Source organism: Acanthochromis polyacanthus, chromosome 17, assembly GCF_021347895.1.
Source record: "Acanthochromis polyacanthus isolate Apoly-LR-REF ecotype Palm Island chromosome 17, KAUST_Apoly_ChrSc, whole genome shotgun sequence".
In the NCBI taxonomy this organism is placed as follows: Eukaryota; Metazoa; Chordata; class Actinopteri; family Pomacentridae; genus Acanthochromis; species Acanthochromis polyacanthus.
This window is the reverse complement of record NC_067129.1, coordinates 4,279,853-4,303,016: the sequence shown is the minus strand read 5'-3', so window position 1 is coordinate 4,303,016 and position 23,164 is coordinate 4,279,853. Positions and strand designations below refer to the sequence as shown.

Here is a 23,164-nt window from a genome sequence, read left to right as displayed (position 1 = left end):
CATTTGCATCTTTATGCAATCTTCCCTCAGTGATAAAAACTGAGATTTTCATGAGTCTTTTTTCATGTTTGGGTCAAATGCATCTTGTAATTTCTTTTCTAAGCAAGAGAATGAAAGGAAAACAGGCATAACTGGGATGTTCTTTGATCGTGTTCTGCAGTCTTTGGCTGAGTCTACGAATCTAGAAATGCGATTGCCAAATGTTATTAGTCATTATAATTATATTAATATTGATAATGTAACTGTGTTCTCTTTTTTTGCTGAATTTGTGGTCAAATTACGATCATAAATCTGGCATCCTCAATACTCTGCTGGCTTCTGTTCACCAACGCAGTGGATTTGAATGCAGTGTGACTGCAGTACAGACTTTCAACTTTAATTCAAGGAATCTAACAAAAATACTGCATTAGAGTTCTTTTGTATAGCTGCTTTGATTTGACTAATAGAATTATAAACACAAGTATTATTTTGATACTTGGATACAAAGCTGGAACAAATAAACCCCTTTGAGATGCTTTGATAAATCTTTACTACCTTCAGTTGCTGCTTGTTTGGAAGCTTTTCCACCTTCCGTTTCGTCTTCAGTAAGTCAAAAGCAGCTCAGCCTGGAAAGAATATTTCATTTCTTTGCATTAAGAAGCTCTTGAGTTGCTTTCAAGGTGTACTTTGGGTCATGGGTACTGTGAGAATAGAGGGAACTTGTAATACTTCAACAGTTAATACAATATTTTTGTTAAACTGCTTGAATTAAAGCTGCAAATCTGCACTAAAATTACGTTTTTCAAATCCATTGCAGAGGTAGAACTACAGAAACAATGGCACTCACTAAATAATTACAGAATTATCAGGCCTGCATGCTCAGTTATCTGAACCTGGATCATTATTTCTGTCACTTACAACTCTTTTTTTTTTTATCTTAATCAAGAAAGCTAAATATTAAATTTACAACCTCAGTTGTGATCTTCTTCGTTCAAATTCAACCCACCGCTTTTATTGTTGTCTCTACGCTTGCAGGTTTTACACCGCAGTGCACGATTGTAATGAGTGGGTGTACAAAAAAAAGCATGAACATGCACCAAAAGCTGCCACATTTCAAATATAAGTGCTTAAGAGAACTGTTTCAGGCAGTACGGTTACACTGAGGCCACCCTGTGACTCACTCACTTTGCTGTTGATGAAGGAATGAGGAAAAAGGTGCAAAATGTAAATGAATTGTTTTTTTTGTCTCCTCGACAGTCCAACAAAGTCTCGGTGGTGCAGCAGTCTCACGGGATGCACCCGCTGACGTCCCTCCTGCCCTACAGCAACGACCACTTCAGCCCCAGTCCTCCACACCTGCCCACAGACATGAGCCAGAAGACAGGTGAGAACAAAAACACACTTAGAACAACATATACCTGACTGTACACAAAGGACAGAAGTCAGTGGTGCTGCAGGAGACGCGGTAGAACACACACAGTCCTTATTGCTGATGTTAAAAGATGAGCTGGACAGATTTAAGACGCCTCACACACACACACACACACACTCACGTCTACATGCACGAATAAACACAGACATATTCCAGACAGCTGCTGAATTGTTGCTGAAATCCTCGTCTGCACACACTCTGATCTGTTTGGGCTGTCGACACGTCGTTCATCACACACATGCAGCACACACGGCCTCATTTTACCACACACACACACACACACACACACGTAAGAAACGTCATCTAACAAATGTAAAATATTCATGTTCTTGTCCCCCTCTCTCTCTCTTTCATATACACAATATTTGTTGATCTGGCCCCACACACACACACACACACACACACACACACACACACACACTCACATATATATATATATATATATATATATATATATACTGAGGCACGCACACAGTGTGTGAAGTGGCAGCACCGGCTCCGGCAGCCTGTGGCGGTCCCACGGCTGCTCTGAAGTGGCCTGTTCTTCTGAAGGGACCGCCAGCCACACACTCACACACACTCACACACACACAAAGATGGAAACAATTAGGGTGACAATCGCACAAACCATCGCAGCAGCTCACACAAGGTTCTCCTTAGCGAGCGCTGCACTTACAAACACACACTGCACTCTGTTTGGAAGTCACAAACAAACACACCCTGACATTTAAACACTACAGGAGCCTTTGCCCTGCTTCAGGCGAGGTCTGAAGGGTGGCAGAGTCCGACTGAGCGTCTCGCATTTTGCTCCGGTGCGTTCATGATCCCCAGAGGCTGATTCATCGTGATTTGGGTTCAATTAAGACGCGCATCCGAGGTCGCCGAAAGATTATTCTAAGAATTTCTCAGTGTTCTGCTGCTGCTGCTACAACTTCAGTATGGATGCTTTATGAGCTTTGTCATTAAATAACTTGAGTGGATTCATGCTCTCATGAGGATTAAGCAGCTTTATGCTTATGTTACAATGGTAGTTTTAGAATTAATGTTGGATTTGTGGCATTTTTTGTAATATCCCTCTCAGGACAGAGACATACTTGCTACACTAAACATATTTGTTCACTTGCTTGCCAACATTACTGGGGGATTCCACTGGAGGGCGCACAACAGAACTCGGACCGTTTACAACTTCTGGAACAAAAACATGGCGACAGCTGAGGAGGTTAGTATTTGGTTAATTGTAAGATCATGACAGAAAAGGAAACAGAAGCAACATCATACATGGTACAGTATGTGAAGCATACTTCTGAGAAACACCACCAGGATTTTTGAATGTCTGCCAGGCTGTCTGATGATTCGTTCTGTCATATTAGCCTAATTATTATTCAGTTCTTACTCGTTTTAGTTAATTGAACACCTTCCAGTCTTGTGTTATCAAAAGAAACTCAACAAATCCAATCCCTGTGAGCAAGCTCCTTGATGACCGTGCGAAGAAGAAAAATTCTTCTAAACCTCTGGCAGAACCAGGCGTGGGGAGGGCAGCCATCTGCCCTTGACCTGCTGGGGCTAGGGTAAAGTCGAGAGAGAAACGGGATAGCGAATCAGAAATCAGACAGAGGAGGGACAAAACACAAACTGCTGGAGAGAGAAGACACAAAGTTAGTGACATGCAATGATGGTATTATAAAACACAATAACAGATAATAGCGCAGAGGGTGCTACACACTGTAACAGTCAAAGCTTAAGATGCAATATTGTGGCAAAATAGTCTATCCCAATTGAAAAGACAATCGATTCAGCAGAGCAGTTTAAGCTAACTCTGCCACGACCCAATACTGTTCCTACTGTTCAGTTCTGTGTTGTATCTTACATATGCAAAGCGTTAAGTTATGTGGATGTGCACAACCGACGTTCCAAATGGACCCATTTGCACAGAGACCCAGATCAGACCAAGTACATCTCTATTTTCCGCGTACACGAAAACCCAAGTTCAAGTTTCCTCATCTTCCTTTGTCCAGGAAAGTTTGCAGAGACCTCTCCATGCATATCTGCAGACAGTTAGCAGCAGTGCGGATGCACATAATACATACATGTTGACCTACTGTACATGCAAGTGGACCAGAAAGTTGTATAAAAGCAACACTTGCATATCCATAATGTCCGTAGCTTTCCATGTGTGCATCCACAAAGAAATCCACTCTCTCTCAACCAGCACAGGACTCTGTCTGACTGTACTGAACCAGAAATAGATGCTAATTCATCAATACCATCATCTAAATGTCACATAACTGAAAAGTAGCAACAGAGATGGAAAAAATGCATGCGAGGGCGAGAACAGTAGAAACACGGTGGTAAGCGGGTGATTGAAGGAGTGTGTGCACTTACAGAGAAATGAAACCAAGACGTAACTTTAATTCAGTAATTATTTGAAGTAATTCTGTGGTTTCTTGGTAAAGTGTCTGAGCTGCAATGCAAACTGGGGTTTTTTTGACAACAGTAACAACCAGAGTCTCAAATGAATAGGACCAGCACATGTATGTGAAAAGGCTGCAAGAAAACACTTTAGTTTTTAACGAACGCTGCAGCTTCAGGCACCGGATGTTTTATGATAAGAAGTCATTCTGAAAAATTAGTGATGCTGAGGATGATTCAGTCCAAATCATTAAAGCGTATTTCATGTAAAACATTAAGGGCTAGACAAAAAAATACAAGATAAGACTAAGAAGAAAAAAAGACCAGATGGATGAGTTTTCCTCTGAAACTGTCGTCCAGATCCAGGAATGTGAGATTCACTGGTCTTTTTTTACTCAAAAGCTGCTGAATCCCAATGAGGATTTCAACGCTGATAATTACAACAAAGCGAGCACTTTTTCCAGAGAAAACACAAGTAGACAGGTAAACGAATGGAGCGGAGAAAACAGCAGAAACAAGAGATGAGCTCAAGTCTTTTATCAGCTCTGATTAGGTATTAGACAGAACCTGACCTCAGGCAATCTCCTGCCTGCTCCGTCTGGAAATCCCCCGTTTTCCCTACAAACACACTCTCCTTGTCTGGTCTAGACGGTGTGTGTTGATGTGTGTATCCACGGCTGACTCTAACGCCGTGACTCAGCCTTTAATGACAGGCCGAGCCACCTGCTTCTGACTTCCACAAACGCACACACGGCTCACACCTGGCTGCTGCACACACGCTTTCTCAGACCGTCTCACCTGAATTATGACTGTGTTTCCATTCAGGAACATCATGAGGCACACACTCGCCTCACCTCACTCCTATCATTCGTCAGCTGATCGCGGGTATGAGCTTACCTCATCAGTGATGTCATTTCTCGGCACACCTTTCCACACCTTTCTGCTCTCCTGCATCGCTGAGCTCAGCGTGAATCGATATCTTTTTATACCTGCCGACACGAATGCAGAAGATTAAACCTCAGGTATGTAAAGGAGAGTTGATCTGAAGGGATTCTTTTGTTAGAAATAGCAACTTGTTGAGGCACTAGACAATTCTTTTAAATAATTTGAGGTTTTTGCAAGTTTAAGAGAGCAGTTCCCAACATTTTTGACTTCATAACTCGTTACAAGTCGTGACCAGTTAAAGCAAAGAGGGGTTTTTCCTGCTTGGCACAGAGTTGAAGACAACAGAAGATCAGTGGCATCTCAAGAAAGTGACTTAAAGAATCCTGAACAGAAATCTGTGGGAAAACTTCCCTCAGAAACCTAACCATCTTCACCAAATCTGAAACATCAGGCCAGTGGTGTTGCTGCCTTGATGGAAGCACAATGTTGTGAAACCTTTCCTTTCAGAGTTGAAGCTTTTTAAACCTTATTTTGGGGCAAAGTCACCAAACCTTTTAAGCAGTTTTCATCAAATTTGATTGACGATTCTATACATAGATTGAAGCTGCAAGTTCTGGCTCACTACCCATTCATTCAGATAAAAAAATCTGGCTCTGTTAGTCCTTAATAACTACATTACCAAATGGTGGCCAACAGTGACCAAATCAGAGTACAGGCAGCACAATTGATCTGCTTTTTTTTCATTTTCATGACAGTTTGACATACTGTTTGATGTCTTCACCATCAGTGCACCAAGCAACACCCAGTGTCTGCTGGCATTTTGACTTTTGCAGAGCATTTTGATGACTTTTGATCACCTCTACCTGCTGTACATCCTGGAGAAATTTGAGCTCTGTCGGAGATACCCTGTTTGAGTTTCTGGCTTTTGAAAATGTGCAGAAATTGGTCCAAAATCATCCAAAATATGGGACATAATCGAAAATGGCCGACTTCCTGTTGGGTTTTTGGTGTGGTTGTCAATTGCATATTTGTGCATCTTGATGTACTACATATGTGTACCAAATTTCATAACTCTAGGTGACTCGTAGTGGCCGTAGTTGAAATTTTCCAGGTGGCACTATAGTATCAAATTTTTCACCGGTCCTGATGTGTTCAAATTTTCATGCGTTTTTGAATAGTTTTAGGTCTTTAAAATTGCTATTTTAAATGCGACAGATGAATGATGAAAAATGGTTAACTCATGGGTTTCAATGGGGTCTAATTACAGCAAACCAAGCTTTGGTGCAAATACAGTTAGTAAACAATAAATGCAAAGTAACTGACACCTGATGTACATGAAGTAGATATCTTCTACCTTTCTATTGTGTTCTTTCTGTTTGGTAGCAGTTGGCCATTTTTTGTAGCCCAGCCGCGCTAGACAACGAATTTAATTCTCTGCTAGGGTGGGTCTAGTTACCCTCGGTAAGCCTCGAGGTTGGATGCTCCTAAAACTGACCGACGAATCACCATGAAGTGTAGAGTCAGAAGGCGGGCGTAACTAAGTGACGACAGAGGCGCGACGATTCTGACAGAAACAACCGGAAACAACTAGCCTAGCCGCGCTAGACAACCCACGGCAACGGATTTAATTCTCTGCCAGGGTCGACAACAAAAACGACAACAGTCGTTGAGCTCCATTAGCACCGACTCTGAATAATCTTTCTGTTAACATGTCTGTAATATACTTGAGCTTCACCCATTGACTGTATAAATAAGGCTTCACCGAACTCCCGCATCCTCTGATTTCCGGCGCTCTAGGAACTCCGTCAGCCTATTAGTTGCGCTGATTGGTTGTATACCTACCCAATTGCTGCAGAGTGATTTGAAAGACAACCTTTTAGCCCGCCTCCCTCCCTGTCGAGAGTTCCTAGACCCTTGTGTCGTCAGACCTGGGTCTAGCGCAGCTAGGCTACATTTTTTGCTCAATTAATATGAAACCTATGTACAGTTTTTTATTGCCACTGCTTTTAAGTCAAGCTTTTGTCAAGTAGTCCTCTGTAATCTTGACCACCAAGGCTGGTGTCAAGGTAAACTTTGTCATTTCACAGAATTTGTGATTCGATGCATGTGGCCCAAATGTGGTGTCCCTGAAACTGAGTTCTAATGGCTGTAGTGCACATGCTTGGAACATGTAGATACAACCTGCTGCAGATGTAAACAACCGAATCCTCCGAGCAAACTACGGCGGTCTAGAAAAGTATAATGGCAACAACTCTGCATCCGTCAGTGAGTGTCAGCAGCGGAGTGTAATTGAGCCTAAACACTCCGCCGTGTTTGTTTTTACAAGAAGCTGGAAATATGAATTCAGAATAAGAGCTCGCATCGTCCGTCTAAATACTTTAACTGCGTGAAAACAGCAGAAAATCATATTATGTTTCTTCCCCTCCACCACTCATTCAACAGCGTCATTATCCACTTTCTGTATTGTTACATTCATAGTGGATGGAGAAAAATAACATGACAGCAGCCTTGTTGGAGGGTAAAAATGTTGTATTTAGCTTTCGTGCAGCAGCTACGCATCATTTAGAGTTTTGCCAGAAAAATGATGAATACGGTTGTTGCAATTTTGAAGATTCTGGAGCATCCAGGTCTTGTCATAGGATGCATATTAAAGTGAAAGGATAGCTGGAATTAGTTCTTCAGAATCTTCATTTAGAAATGCTTTTATTTCCAACGATGAAGTGAGGTATGTTGGAAAAAGACACGGTGTCCATTCGTAAGTGGAGCTGTGTGTTATCTGTACATTCACAGATGCATTTTTATAGATTCTCCACGTTTTTCTGCTGCCTGACTGCTTTTCTCTTGTGAACACGGCGTTACACAGGCATGCAGGCACACAGCATTACCTCAGCGACACACAAGAAGAAGCTGTCATCATACTTTGTGAACTTCTAATCTCATGAACTTCTCCCACTCCTTCTACATTATTTTGCTGATTATCCGCTGTCACGGTAATGTTCGGGTAATTTCTTTTAATTCATATGAATCATTCTGAACTGAAGCTGTTTTAATTGTTCTTTGTAGTGAACAATTATCAAAGCACAGTCGCACATTTCCACGTCTGTTCTATAATTATTTTATCGCTTATAATTTCTGCCTGCTCCTTCGCTCTCCAGACTCCTAATTATCCAAGTCACGCTTCACTTGCATGTAAAGGTCAAAGGAAAATCTGCGTTGTGGTTACAGATTTTCTTTTTTATTTCATTAATCAACCAGTTACTTCAAACCTTTTTTTGGCCTTGTGTAAAGTTCATCCTTCCTGTCTTTCTTCATGCCGGTTACAGCCAATAACAAGTGAAAGGATCTCCGTGACAATATTATAATTGTGTTGTTTTTTTTTTAAATTCTGTGAGCAGTGAAAGTTATATTTCTGCTCAGAGTTGACACTTTCTTTAACCGCCGTCATTGCGTGTTTAGCTCACAGCTCTCACTTTTTGTCTGTGCTCAGTTTACTTCCTGTGTAGTTTCCATTACCGCCCACAGTCTGTTTCAACTGCTGCATAACCAAAAAAACTTTACCTTTAGTTGTATTTTAACCTGACAACCTCCCCTTGATCTTCCCGTTAACCCGCTGGTTCCCCAAACCGACCGACGCATCAACAAGCGTGTTGTCTTTTTTTAACAATTCACCAAAGTTCCACCGCTGATTAACCCTGAGCTACTCATGTGTGACTTCTGGGATGTTTCATCAAAATCACTGTATTCTCAGGTAAAAATTCACAAAAAATAAAGTCTTTACAGCAGCAAGATTCTGTAAAAAAGCAAAAATTCTTCACTCCTCAGCACAACTAAAAAGCCATGACTGACTCAGCTGTGCTCAGCAGTTGCGTGACAAAAATTCAGAGAATTTTCAGCTGAACTGCAGGCTGTGCTGAAATGAAGCTGATGGGAGACAAGTATGTTTATGTTAGATTTTGTCTCTTGTTTTATTTTGCTTTTAGCTCCTGGTTCTGTTGTGTGATGTCGTCTCTTTAATTTTTTAATTTTCTATTTTTTATCTTAATTTTAATGCATAAACTTGTTCTTTAATTTTCAAACTTCCTGGTTCAGTTGTTTGAGTTGCTAATCCAGCTACTTATTCATTTAATTTGTTGTCATTTTTACTATTTAATTTGAATTGATTACTCTGATTTGTTTCTTATAGCTTGATTGTTACTGTGTTGCATGTTTTAACTGTCAAAGCACTTTGCTAACGCTGTTCTTAAAGTGATATATACCTGAAATTATTGTTCTTATTTTTAAATAAAAAATGTATGTAGCAAAATATCTATAGTTTGTGGAGCTCACATTTATTTTTCCAGTTTTAATGATACCTGTGTTGTAAATGATGATTCTAGTTAGTTTCCTTTTGCTTGCTTTAAACAATCAAAGAAATCCCACTTTTTCACCCTTTTTTTGTAGTTTATTATTATCAGAACTGCACACAGAGCATTTGTGCTCTACTTCTAGCCATGATTGCGTTGTTTCCGCAGAGGTGCAGGACTTTATATTCCAATGAAAAATGAGCCGAGAGTGAGTGAAAATGTGGTAAAAGCACAAAATACCCAAGAACAGCTGAAGGTTCAGAGTTTATTTCCTCTCTCCTGCTTCATTGGAGACATTAAAATATCTTCTTTCACCTAAAATTAGCGGTTGAAGCACAGATCAGTCTCGGGGTTGAACTCCTCTGGCGTCAGAAGCACAAAAAATAAAGTATTTGCAGGAGTTTTGGTGACACGAAGATCTTCCTAATCCCAGGTCTAAATTTAGCTCGGGTGCAGTGTGAGAACAGACTCTGTCACACCTAAGCCCCGCTTCACGTCATCACCTCGCACCGGTACAGCGAGACACTTCAAATTAGAGACTTGCGGTGAAAATGACAGGAATGCAAGGTACCAGTTTCCAAGGTAACCGAGGAGTTTGTTACCAATCTGTGTTTTTTTTTTTTTTCTCTTACCGCTGCTTTTGTGCTCACATGCAGCCACACGAGTTTGATCACAGCAGAGTGATAAGCTTTAAACAGTTTCATAGTTATGTAACACCTTGTTGATTTGATTCAAACAAAATAGAGGCCAGGAAGTCATCTTTTATTATTTTTAAAAATATGTTATCAATGCCTAAATATTAGTCTGTGTAATTCCAAACAATTCGTTATACTCTGCAGATTAAAGGCAGTTGTAGTGAATATTTTCCCAGTAAAAGATTGTAATTTATGCATATTCTTGTACCACCTTTCATTCTAAACGTGCAGCTTAAAGTTATTTAAAACATGGCGAGAAGGAGCAGAAAATTCTTGGTAATCCAGGACTATCTGAATCTGCAGTGATCCTCCTGCCGGCTTGTTTTTGACACTTTGCCACCCGGCTGGTCAGCTCAGTCACTTCAGTCGTTTCTTCAGTCAACCATAAGACCACGCTTGATTCAAAAGCCGGAAATGTTCCCAGTCGATTGAGCGCCGCCACTTAGCTTTAGCTCTTTTTCCAGATATGACTGTTGGGCGGCTCGATAGATTATGAAATACAAAGTGGAAAAGCAGAAGTGAAACACGTCTGCTGGCTGTAACGCTGTCATGTGCAAGATCAACGCTCACTGTAGCGTCTTGTATGTGTCATGATATTACTGTACATGTGAACAGAAGTGACTAAACAGTTGCATATAGCATGCTTGGGTTCCCTCAGCCGAGTGCCGCTGCGTTTTAGGGTATTTTTAAAGTGTTATTAATAATAATGATAGATCAATTAGTCCTGCCAGTATTGTCAGTGCAGCTAAAGCCTGATCTCTGAGTAAAAACACACAAATGAGCCGCACTGTTTGACATGTTTCTTCATATCCATGAACACATAGTTTAGTCTGAGTCGGTTCCACACACAGTCCTGCTATTTTAGGTCCTCACTAGAGCAGCAAATGGATACTATTGAAAGGCTTGTTGAAAGGCTTTTTTCGAGATTGTTGTGGCCTAAAATGCCTGATTTTGCGGCATTGCCATGAAAGTTGTTTTTACTGTATTTGTTGCGATAAAATTGTAGGAGACCGGGACAGTTGCTAAAAAGTTGCAATTTTTTTTGGGCTTTTAGAACATGTTTCAACATTTTAATTGACAATATTTATTCCCAAACTAATTCTGGAACACGTTCCATCCCATTTACACGAGCTGGCACACCACGGTGGGAAATTAGCAGCAGCCACGTACTGGTTTAACATGAAGTGGTTGGTAGATTTAAGGCACAAAATGATCATTTACTGTTGAATGAATCATATTTGGACATATCTGTCAGTGGCATTCTGGCACTTGTTCTCTCACACACACACACACACACACACACACACACACACACACACACACACACACACACACACACACACATGTGGCTTAATTAATGAATCTAACTTCCCTTCATTCTTTCAGTGCTCCAACAGATCTGGATGCAACACCTTCTGTCACTGTGATTTGTCTGGTCTATGGTGCTCCTTTCAGCCATTCTCCCAATATGTTTTGCCGTAAAAGAGTATTTGTCAATCGATGATTTTCGTTTGATCCGCCGCAATATTGCAAATGGTGCAAAACAGTTTACCTCCGCTTTCTAAAGAACATCAGGGAATTGTTCTTCAAGGTCTTTAGCAGTAATTTTAGTTGGTAAATGAGAGACATTAGAATGGGACATGTCTGCATTTTCAAAGCGAAATCAAAGAAGTGAATTCGGTGACGTACGTTCATTACATTTGCGCTGGGGACTGCTATGATTGGTGGAACTCACAGGAGGCGGGTCAAAATCACAGAAAAGCTGCGGTGATTGGACAAAATTGCAGGGTTGCGCAGAATTCATGAAGATTGGTTGAATTTACATTAATTGTTGCAACTGCAACATCACGAATCCCTGGAGGGACTGTTTGAACAACACAAACTACACCATTTATCAGAGCAAGAAGCTGTAAAAACAAACTTTTTGATGGTCCTTGAACCACTCACCTGTGACATGCCGGTCCTTCAGAGAATTAAAATCTTCATATTATAAATTATTTGCGCTCTGTAGATTCTATAAAAATGAAAAAAATTCTGCACCACTCAGCACAACTTTGAAACTATTCGCTACGACCAACAAATTGAGACTTTCCAGCTGAACTTGGATGAACTGCAGGCTGTGTTTACACCGAGCCGATAAGAGACGGTATGGAAACAAATTCAGTTTAACACCTATAGTACGTCTAGTCACCTTTTTTCCTCAATGTTAGTAAAACTAGGAGGAAAAAATGTTCAATATGTTTATTCTAGGTTTTCTCAATTTTGGTAAAAGAACTATTCAAAGAAATTTAACTGTAGTTTTTTTGTTTAAAAAAGAAAAAATTAATACTACATAAAAGACAATTTTGGGTTCTCTCTGATCCTCACCGTGGTTGTAATGTTTTCATAGAGGTTCAGGACTTTATACTGCAGTGAAAAAGGAGCTGACAGTGAATAAAAATGTAAAATGAGCAGAAAATGCCCGGTAACTGCTTGATTTTAGAGTTAACTCATGACAGGGTTTCATTTGGTAAAAAACTGAAGTGTCCACTTGTTTTAGGAATTTAACATTTAGTGAAGTTAAAAGTATAAATTTCACAGCCATTATTAAATATTTAGCACTTCAGTAGATATAGTGGTCATTGTTGGATGTGCACGTTGCTGATTGGGTCCTTATGTTTTGGTTTTTTTGGGGGGGGATTTTCTGAGACTAATTAAATTACTAAGCTGCTTATTTTTTTTTTTTTTTTTTGCTGAAAGTACAGTTTTCAAAATTTCAGTTTTTGCTTTATTTTTCTGAGTAAAAAGCCTAGATCCTTCTGAGGAGGCTACCTTCTAAAGAAATGAATTGCTTTTTAATTATTTCAGAAACATTTACACTACTCTTTAGATGAAATTTATCACTAAAGGAAAATTAGTTGCACTGCAAACCGAAGAAAGGGCTAAAAACACAAAAAAATGTACTTAAAGTGAATGAAAAATCATTGCAAATCTGCACATTTCAACCATGTTTAATTAAACTAATTTAAATGAGTTGATTTCAAACTGAATGGCTGACTGTGTGACTTTCTACGTTGTTGAATCGATAGTGAGAACATGAGTCACTCTGCTTGAAAACAACATGAGAAAAAGGAACCTGTGTGTTGGAAATGAAACGTGATGAGCACTATGAATACATTAAAAGAGTCATATTTGACATGATTTTAATAGTCTGTAGTTTTACACTGTAAAAAGCGGACTTTTACTATTACTCCAACATTTGAAGTTTCCTCTTAAACTAAGTAAGTGTTCCAGTACTCATTACCGCCCTTACTGTAACAAAACACTACAAAGTTTCTTCTGGTCTTGGGCTCTTTTATGTACACCACACAAGCTGATTGTCAAGTCATTTAAAGGCTTAGATGCTGCAGCGCTTTCACTCTCAGTGGTTAGAACCACCACAGCACATTATCAGTGAAGGAATACTATTTTCAGCTCCCCGGCGCTCATTTTAACATGCACACGTTCTGATACCGAGCTCACGCAGAGCCACTTTGACTCAAATGGTTTCCCTTTGAAGTGTTTCCCGAGACGCCGACATGGAGACCGTGAGATAGTTTGCTGTAGTTGTTATTAGATGGCCGCTTTAAAAGGGGCATTCCAAAGAAAACTGCCCCATTACTGCCGCTAATTTTCCCCTTCAGGTTTCCCAACAGCAGACAGCAGGGCTGATAGTGTCGAAAGCTGAGGCAAGAGAAGAGAAGAAGAAGAAAAAAAAACGTGACTTACAGAAACCGGCGTCGCGTTTCCATCACATTCAAGTGTGACGATCAGCCGCTAAAATGAAACCAGTGTTAGGATTTCTGTTTTGATGGTTGCCAGACAGTCATTTTGGGTAATTTCGAAAAAGGATGTTGAGCTCTCCATCGCAATATCACAGGAATAATCGGCATTTATCGCTGTTAATGCTGTAATTCAGCCGTGTTGTTAACAGTAAAGAAATGGATCCTCTCACTTTATACGATATTAATATTAATACTTGCCTAAAGGCGCATGCAGATTGACAGGAGCCCTCTGGCAAAGCAACAAAATGCTGGTGTGTTTTGGTGATTCTGGTGAGGAGATGTTACAGATTTTTAGATTTCAGCTCTGAGAGAGGTCTGTTCAGCTGTGTTAAGTTCTCCCGGCAGCAAATCTTTCACCCTGAGTTAAAGCGGAGGCAGCGCGATGCTTCACGAGCGTCTGGAGTAGAGAAGGAATGTGTTCTTTAAATGGTATTCCCACCACAGGTCCTGGATGGTGTGAGCTATTGACATCAGATTAAATATTTTGAGGTGTTTTGTTCTTCAGTTTGGCATTGTAGAAGACTCAGAAGTAGGACAATACCAATGAGCCTTGCCCTAAGCTTTTTCTTTCGACCTGCCTAGTACGTATTGCAGCTTCTTTTGCCAATGAATGACATTTGCATGCGATATGGATGCAATTGGGACACATTATTACGCCTTAAAATCCAGTTTTACTCATATGTGGTGCAGTCTCGAGTGCAAAACCTGTCTGTGTGCTTTTAGTTGCTCCAGCTAGCTTAAACTCATGCACAACATCATGATCGCTCTTTCACTGTGCAGGGGATTATGGGTCAAAATGGCCAAAAAGCGTGCTGGCTTGCAGACTGCTAAAATTCAACAGGATGTGGCACACTATGGAGTATCAGTTTGGGTATTTAATGCACCATCAGAGTAGTAGAGAATTCAAAACTAACAAAAGAACATGGTAAAGTTGCTAAATCCATCCAAAGTGACTTGTTTTCGCCTTGGTGATTTGTTTATTTTTTTGCAAAAAGGTGCTTTAGATTTAGTTTTTATCTACATGTATTTTTGAGCAAAGAGCTGATTTTTTCTAGCACAGTTCTTAATCTTTTGTGCTGATTATTCAAGCTTCATGTCCATCCAAACCGTAGAAGAGCTCCAAAAATAAATGATTCTTCCCACTTTGCGACTCTGTGGACACTAAATCTTGCACTTCTTGGCTTGGCTTAGGCAAAGCGTCGCCGAATGATGTAGCACATTTTCTAATCGAAAGTCCCTTTGTGTTGCTGCCACCGCTGCTGTTTTTGTGTGTTACTATGCAAAGCTGTTTGAGTGTAAACGCTGTGTTTCCAATAAATGGAATTCACCCTGATAAAGGCCTCTGTGTGCTGAACTCTGTTTATGTGTCTGAGTTTAGTGGATGCTGCTGAGAAACTCCTCCATGATGTAACTGTGACTTATGATGGGAACGTCCAAAAGTCCCTTCTGCATATTTAAATACTGCCTTAGCTTAGTGTGTTTGTCATGTGTGTAGTTATGCAGTGGAGCTTGTCGTAACTTTAACTTAGGTCTGCAGCTGCTGACATTTTCTCAATTAATTAATTAGTCATTAAATGTTGAAAAATGGTGAAAACTGTCCAAAAAAACACAAATTTCTTGTTTTACCCACAACCCAAAGATATTTAGAGGAGGAAAGAAACCGGAATATATTCAATTTTAAGAAGCTGGACTCAAAGAATTAGCTTTTTTTTTTTACCAATCAAGTGGAATAGTTGCCGTTTTTTGATCATTAGTTAACAACTAATTGATCATTTGTTGCAGATTTAATGAAATGTGTAACCTGCAGCTTCCAAACAAATTCATGTGGCGCTATAAAAGTGTAGCTATCCTCCATTTGTGCACATCCTCTCATATATTTCAGTTGTTCAAGCTTTTAAAAGCGACATTAACCAACTTTTATTCATAAAGGATTTGCTTACAGCATTCTGACTTGATGAAAAATATTAAGTCAATTCATCCATTCAGTTGTTCCGTCAAGAAAATATCAGAAGACGGTGAAAAATATCAATTAATGTCCCTAAAATCCAAGATAGAGTCCTGAAATGTTTTGTTTTGTCCATAACATAAAAGAATTCAGTCATAAAGAATGAAAGAAACCAGAAAAAGTTCCATTTAAGAAGCTGAAATCAAAGAATTTAGACTTTATTTGTCTTAAAAAATATATAAAAATTGAGGAAATCGAACATGAAAACAGTTCAGAATGAATTAAATAGTTGACAACCTATCAATTCTAATAAAATCTGGTCAGCTAAGCTTCACTCTACTGCTGTAAACAAATTTGATTCATGCTTTAGCAATAAGATTTTTAGATATGACTTGTTTTGTATTTAATTTAAATTATAATCTCAAGCTTAACTGAGTCTTCTGAAGCTTCATCTTGTGGTTTTTAATGGACTGAAAAGTGGCAGAAGCTGAATAATTAAAACAGTGAATCATTTTTTTAAAGAAAAAACAACAATAAATGGTTGTGAATAATGAGAGTGCATTTGTCGACGGGGCAGTGCAGGATTTCTTTGTTTCCATTTACTTGGATTATGGGGGAGCTTCTGATGAGGAAAGAAGATCATGAAAAGGGGGTAATGTGGGGGATGGAAGACAAGGATGAGAGAGGAACCAAAAGAGCTGAGGTCTGTAATGAAGGAGGGAGGGACCCGGAGAGGTTAAAGAAGGGTGAGAGACGGGACAGAAACGAGGAGTAAGAAAGTCCGAACAGTGGAGGAAGGGTGTGGTGGACAGACGGAGGGATGGGAGGACGGATCGGAGCGGTGAGACAGGTCGACTGACTCAGTCGCATTCCTGTCGTCCAGATTTATAGCAGCTCGGGGTCCTGAAACAGGCCCGGAGCCGCGGCCAAATTACAGTCATCTGCAGCATTCCTCTGCTGCAAACACAGGTTAGCAGCCGGGCGGCGCTAAGTGCTAGGTGCTGCCTGCTGACAAATGACTTCCTTTGAAGGGCACCAAAAAGAGAGAGAGAGAGAGAAAGAGAGAGACGCCGGGTATTTACTGTGTGAGGACTCAGAGTCGAGATGTCTGTGTTTCTTTTGTCGGAAAACATTTTTGCTGAAAGTAGAGATGACGAATGGTTGTTTGTATGCATGTTTGGTTCTGCGCTGTATCTGTTGTTTAGAATGTGGACACTTTTTCCACAGGCCTTAAGTTGATAGAATAAACCAGTAAAACCAACTCCCAGTGGAAGGTCCACACTCACACAGAGTATCAGTGTCAATATAAAATTGTGGGACTTTTTCTGACATAGTTAACAGGTATCTTAGTTGACATTTTTGCTTCATCTGACACGCTGGAAAGCAAATCTGTAAACCTGGAAATCACCCCACAGAATCAAATGTTTCTAAAAACTGATTTTAAAAAAATGCCAAATATACTCAGACTGCAGTCACTGAAATGCTAACAATCCAGTGCTTTTCTGCATTTTCTGCAGTTAAAATCATACATATATGAGTCAATATATAATTGCGGGACTTTTTGTAACATAGTTGACATTTTTACTGTTTTCAGGCCTAAAATCAACATGGCTGCCTATAACCAAACACCACCTGACATTTTTACAGAAAGATTCTTCTAAATATTATATATACAATTGAGTAAAAGTTAAATTGAAAGTTATTTATAAAGATATTGTCGTAAACCTGTTGACATGCCATAAATCCACACTACTTTATATTAAATAAGTCAGAAAGCCTTGGAGTCTTTCCAGTCTTTACTTCAAGAGGAAATGACATCATGTGGAGCAGGTCATGTGATCTGGAATTAATACACTTCCTGGAGAGGAGTTTTTGTAACGGGGAACTTAGTGGACAATGATTTCTCGGACAGATACAATTTGTTATTTTCCATATACAATTTGATATATTGCCAAAAAAGAAAGATCTGTCACGATTATCTCAACTTAGTAAAAAAGAACACAATCAAAATAATTTTTGAATCAGCTCATTTTATTATTTTTTGCCTAATTAGAAGGTGATTGTTATTAAATTGGGATATTTAGTTGACATTTTAGTGATATCCAGTCATTTTTCATTAATAAGTGATTGTTTCCATCGTAAATAATGAGAGAATTTGTGAAGACGTGATCATAGTGAACATAAAAACATTTTTTTTAACTTTTAATGAAAAATGTGTGTAAGATTTATCCCATGGACTTCAAAAGTCCCTCAATTGTATATTGACCCTGACAATTTTTGGCCAATTTTTGAGTCATTTTGGACAATTTTTCCATGTCCTTTTCAACAAGTTTTATGCCTGCTTGGATCGTTTCTCGTCATTTTGGTTCATTTTTGTGTATTTTTGATCATTCTCAAGTCATTTAGGACAAATTTCATGTAATTCTGGACTAATTTGCGTAATTGTGGATCATTTTCAAGTCATTTTGGACAATTTTCGAGTTATTTTCAACAAGTTTTATGTCAGCATGGATCATTTCTCATCATTTTGGATCATTATTGTAGCTGAAATTAATTCGGACGGATATTTAGTTGACATTTTAGTGACTTCCAGTCATTTTTATCAATAATTGATTGTTTCCATAATAAAAAATTATGGAATTTGCAAAGACATGATCATAATGAACATTAAAAAATGTAAGTTTTTTACTTTTAATAAAAATATATGCAAGATATATCCCATGAATTTCAAAAGTCCCTCACTTATATATTAACCCATAAAACATGCAGCAGAGTGGACAAGGAGTGTGTGACCTGTGCTATGGGCTTTTCTGTGCTTAATTCCAGGTTCCCAGGCTGCTAATGGTCCTAATAGCTCATCAGACCTGAGGCTATGTCCAGGCCTGCTGACCTGACCTAATATGTCTAAAGGCAGAAACACAGAGGGAAACTTTAACATATATTAACGTACATACCAATCCTGTGTGTAGGGCTTTAAGCTGCATTATGCAACAGAGATAACTTTAGTTCCATTGATGTTAATATATTTGTGTTTGTGTGTCCTCCAGGAGTTCACAGGCATCAGTCCCAGGACCTCTCAGGGTATTACTCCCTCCCTCCAGGCGGCGTCGGACAGATCACTCCCTCCATGAGCTGGTGGGTCTCACACAAACACATGGATTCAGTGATTAATCATTTGTGTCATTTTCAGGTAAAAACCAAATGGTTCCAGCCTCTACATGTCAAAGCTTCTCTGATGTCCTTTTCTGAAATGTGGATCAGATCGAACAAGGACTTTGAGGGCACACTTTCGCTATTTTCTGCCATTTTATTGACTAATCAATTTGGCAGTTAAATGAGAGAATAACCAGCAGATCCACCAATGTTGAAAATATAATTCTAGTCTAACATGCTAATGATTAATAACTGAGTAACAAGATTTAAAAAATATCGTAACAGGTTTGTTAATTACATAAATTCTCTTCTCAAATGTGATTATTGATTTTCAATGTCATTTTTGGTTCATTCAAGCACAAACATTTCGTCTCTGGCATTCTTCTGCCACAGGGTTCTCACCATTAACCTCCAACCGATGTGACCCACAAATATTCATTTTTCAAACTGATTAAAGAAGCTGTCATTTTCATCATTTCCCAGCATTACGTGCACACACACACACACACACACACATGCACTCTGACCCGGGTCATTGGTACATGCATAAATCATCAGCTCACCTGGTGTCAGAGTGGTTAACCTAAGGTCCTGTTGTCATGGAAACCACCTTGTTTGACCCTGTTTGTTCAGGACTCTGAACTTCACGGCCTCTGGTGAAAACAAAAGGAATGCGGGCGACTGCAGAATTGAAATGAAACGTCAACCAGAGTAGCTGTAGTCGTTGAAATTCCGTTACTGCATCTGTGTGCTGTTTTCTGATGTAGGAACTAGGGCTGGCCCGAATAGTGGTTTCTGGCCTCCGGATATTCGGGCCCTATTAAAGACGAATATCCGAATATTCGTTCCGCCCCGTAGCGTCCGACCGGGGGGGCCCGAATATTCGGATCCGTTCGTCTGGTCTCCCGGGTCCAAATTTTGCCTTCGTTTTGTCTTAAACTGAAGAATTCCCAAACAGCAGAGGTCTTCAGCATCTTGTCTTGTCGGGGGGAGGGTGAATATTTGGATACCAAAATTAATATCCGGATACCGCCGTAGCGAACGATTATTCGGATATTCAAGTCCAGCCCTAGTAGGAACCAGCAAGTTGTCTTAGGGAACATGTAAAACCTCTTTCTAGGCTGTTTTCAGGGGAGAAATTCATAGTAGGTCCTTCTTGACAGGCCTGAAAACCTGCTGTCTCAACATGTCAGTCTCACGTTACAAGATTTGTACAGAAAAAACAAACAAATCCAGAGTTTTATTTGGAGTCGCTTTGACCAAGCACTTGGCAGCAGTAAGGAGGAAAAAAATTCCCCTTTACCAGGAAAGACAAACCTCTGGCAGAACCAGGTTCGGGGAAGACAGACATCTGCATCGACTGGTTGGGGTGAGGGTGAAGGGAAAAGAGGACAGGATAGCAGATAGAAACCAGACAAACAGTGCATATAGAACACTTTGGAAATCAGTGACATACTAACTGTAGATCAGAAATATGAAGCTAAAGATCCAGAAACATGCTTAGAGGACAAAACTACAGGAGAGAGAAGACAAAAGTAGTGATTAGCAGTGGTGGCTTACAAATGCGTGGAGAGAGAAGGCGGTGCTTAAAAGTAGAGAATGTATCTGCCTCTTAAACCCAAACTGGGACCAGATTCCACCGCTGAATACTCCCATTCTGCTTCAGGATCACAAGTAAATCTGCAGTCTAAGTATGAAGAGCTCCATTGGAATAATATGGTACTCTGAGGCCTTTAAGATTCGATAGATTTGGTCCTCCAGAGCCCTCTGTGCGAGGAGGATTTTAAATTCTATCCTGGATTTTACACAGAGCCAGTGACGAGAAGCTAATATGCGAGAGATGTGGTCTCTCTTGCAAGTTCTTCTTCTCATGGTGGACCTATGTTCTGTTCCTCTTAAACAACTTCCTCTGCTGTACTTCCTCCGTGCTCTTAGAAACTGGACTTCCATCCAGTGATTTGTCATTGTGTGGCACTGATGCGGTCCAAGCTGTCGGATTCTGCACCGCAATGGGAACAGAAAGGCTGAAAGGGCTGATTAGGGGGACGTTCCTGTAAACATTCGTGTCACCTCACGCTGCCGAGTTCCTGCAGAGAAATCCGCCTCGTTAGCGGCAAGAAAATAGTGCAGTGGTGGAACATAACTAACTTAAGTACAAGCTGGAGGTACTTTGTTTTCATCCCACCTTCTGCATCTGCTCATCTCAGAGTGAATTGTACTTCACTACATTCATCTCATATCTTTAGTTACTTGCTACTTTACATACAAATGAGGAACTTATAAAATATGATCTTTTGTTATAAATGAAGCCATCGTGCCATTTATTTAAGTACAGCGGAGACAATTAAACAATGAATCAATCAACAAGTGACAGTGTTCTGTTGACTGTTTAGAGCAGTTGTGATGGCATTTGACACTATTTTTTCTGCTTTTTTAAAAACAAATCAAAAATTAATTATCAGATTAATCCATCATGAAATAATAATTAGTTGCAGCTGATTACAGACGAGTTCCACTTCAGCAAACTGCAACAGTAAAATCCCGCTTTTAGATTAGCACATGAGTAATAATAATTTATATTATATATATTATAGATATAGTAGTCATATTTTCAGAATGCTTACATACTTTTACTGAAGTACCATTTTTAATGCTAGACTTTAACATGTAATGGAGTACTTTTACAGTGTTGTATCAGCACTTTTATTGAAGTAAATTATGTAAATGCTTTTTCCACCACTCTATGAGCACTTTTGTTTACTTGGACTGTGATCAGATTACCAATAAAGGGACTTTATGTGTGTTAAAATTGGATTACATTACTAAAAACACATTTAAAACACGCTATCCTGGACTTCCAAATGCCTGTCTTCTTCTGTGAAATTGGCACTTCAATGTAGATTCTGGCCTTTAATGAACTCTCAAAGACCTCCAACTATATATAATATATACATGCGCATTTATATCTTCTCTCCACCGCACTGTGTTTTGGAGATGGAAGTCCTTTAAGCTGGTGTTTTGATTTCCACTATAGCTACTTATGGGGCTGCAGCTGTGTGGAGGAGCCCTGCAGGACGGGACGCCTAAAACGGCCACATCTGTTCCACATTCACTCCGTTTCATTTCAGGTTTCCGTCAATTGGGAGTTGATTGTGAGCTCGCAATGTCATGCTGGTTGATTGCGAACTTCTAATGTCAAACTTCCACTGATTTATGGATCAACGCAAATCCATTTATTACAACCTGCAGTATCTGCGCCTGGGCAAATCCCCTCCAGGAATAGTTAAAGGCTTACATCAAATGTCATGGAGATTTGGCATGAAAGCTTTCCAAAGTTTGTGTGCATATTTGCTCACATGTGTGTTTTTCATGTTTCTGTAGGACGAGCTGCGTGTCCCCAGACATTTCTCAAGTCTGTGATTTACAGGCGTTTTATCTGGAACACTTCACTATGGATTTTCACAAGTATTATTAACGGCTAATCTCCTTTAGCCCAGATTATCTGCTTGTTTTGGCCCCTTGTAGTGTGCTTCTTTGTTGGAGGAGGAGGATGGGAGAACATGTAGAATCAGCAGCTAAATGTCAAGCTGTGTTTTCCGTTGTTTCACGCTTTTATCCCGGCCTCGACTCCTGTCCCTCCGTGACCACCGGCCTGTTGGCTGGTCGGTTCGTTGCCTCGGACCAGGAGGGCACCAGGAGTTATTTGAGATGTTTTGCTGTTTGTGAAGATGCAGGGGGCTCAAAAACGCGTTGCATTCTTAAATACATTGTGTCACAAAAGCCTCTTTATCTTCTACTGACCAAACAGCTTAGCTTTAAGGAACGCAACCATCTGAAGTTACAATTAGAACAGAGAATTTAGCAAAAAGATAATGTATAAAAATGCAAGATACTGTAGTAAAAAGTGATTCAAAGAAGTTCGTCAATCAGTGAGCAGCTCAAACTGCACGTACAGTCCGGGGTGTGCCGGACATTATTTGATTGAGGATTGAGTTGCAGTAAAGAAAACAAAGCCAAAGTTCACGTTTTATGATTGTTTTATACTCCCAGGCAGTAAAATTGGACAGTCTGGTCCTTTAACTAAATACCTGAACTGCAGTCGGAGGTTTTTTAAGGTCACTAGTGTCATAGCAGTTACAACTGGAAACAAAGCTTAACCGCTTTCAGACATGCAATACTTTCCATGAATCTAATTGCCACCTGAACTTGTCAAACATGGTAGCGTTTCTGCATTTGTTTTAACACAGCATGTAGGCGTACGAACAGAAAGTAACACACATAGTCTACTTTGAGTTGTGAGAAGCAATTTACAGAAGGCTTTTTTTACCAGATATCAACCAGAACGTTTGTCCAAAAACGTCCCAGAAAAACGCCAGATAAATGTCTCATTCACTTTGGTCGATAATCTCACATCTACACTTAACAGGCAATCCTGGTTTTCACGAAACATTCCCTGAAGCTCAAGTTTAGTTAGTTGCTTTCAGTTGTTTAGGAGTCTTTCCTCTGACTTTAAAGCATCA

The 23,164-nt window shown here is 39.8% G+C and overlaps 1 protein-coding gene across 7 annotated transcripts in view; it reads left to right on the top strand.

Annotated features, from left to right (window-relative positions):
* tcf7 (transcription factor 7) overlaps window positions 1-23,164 on the top strand; it is a 102,523-nt gene that overhangs the window by 56,734 nt on the left and 22,625 nt on the right. For all 7 annotated transcript variants that reach the window (XM_022190924.2, XM_022190923.2, XM_051937327.1 and 4 more), the window contains exons 4-5: window positions 1,237-1,363; window positions 18,539-18,626. In XM_022190924.2, the coding sequence (XP_022046616.1) occupies window positions 1,237-1,363; window positions 18,539-18,626 (215 nt within the window). The remainder of the gene's footprint in view (window positions 1-1,236; window positions 1,364-18,538; window positions 18,627-23,164) is intronic.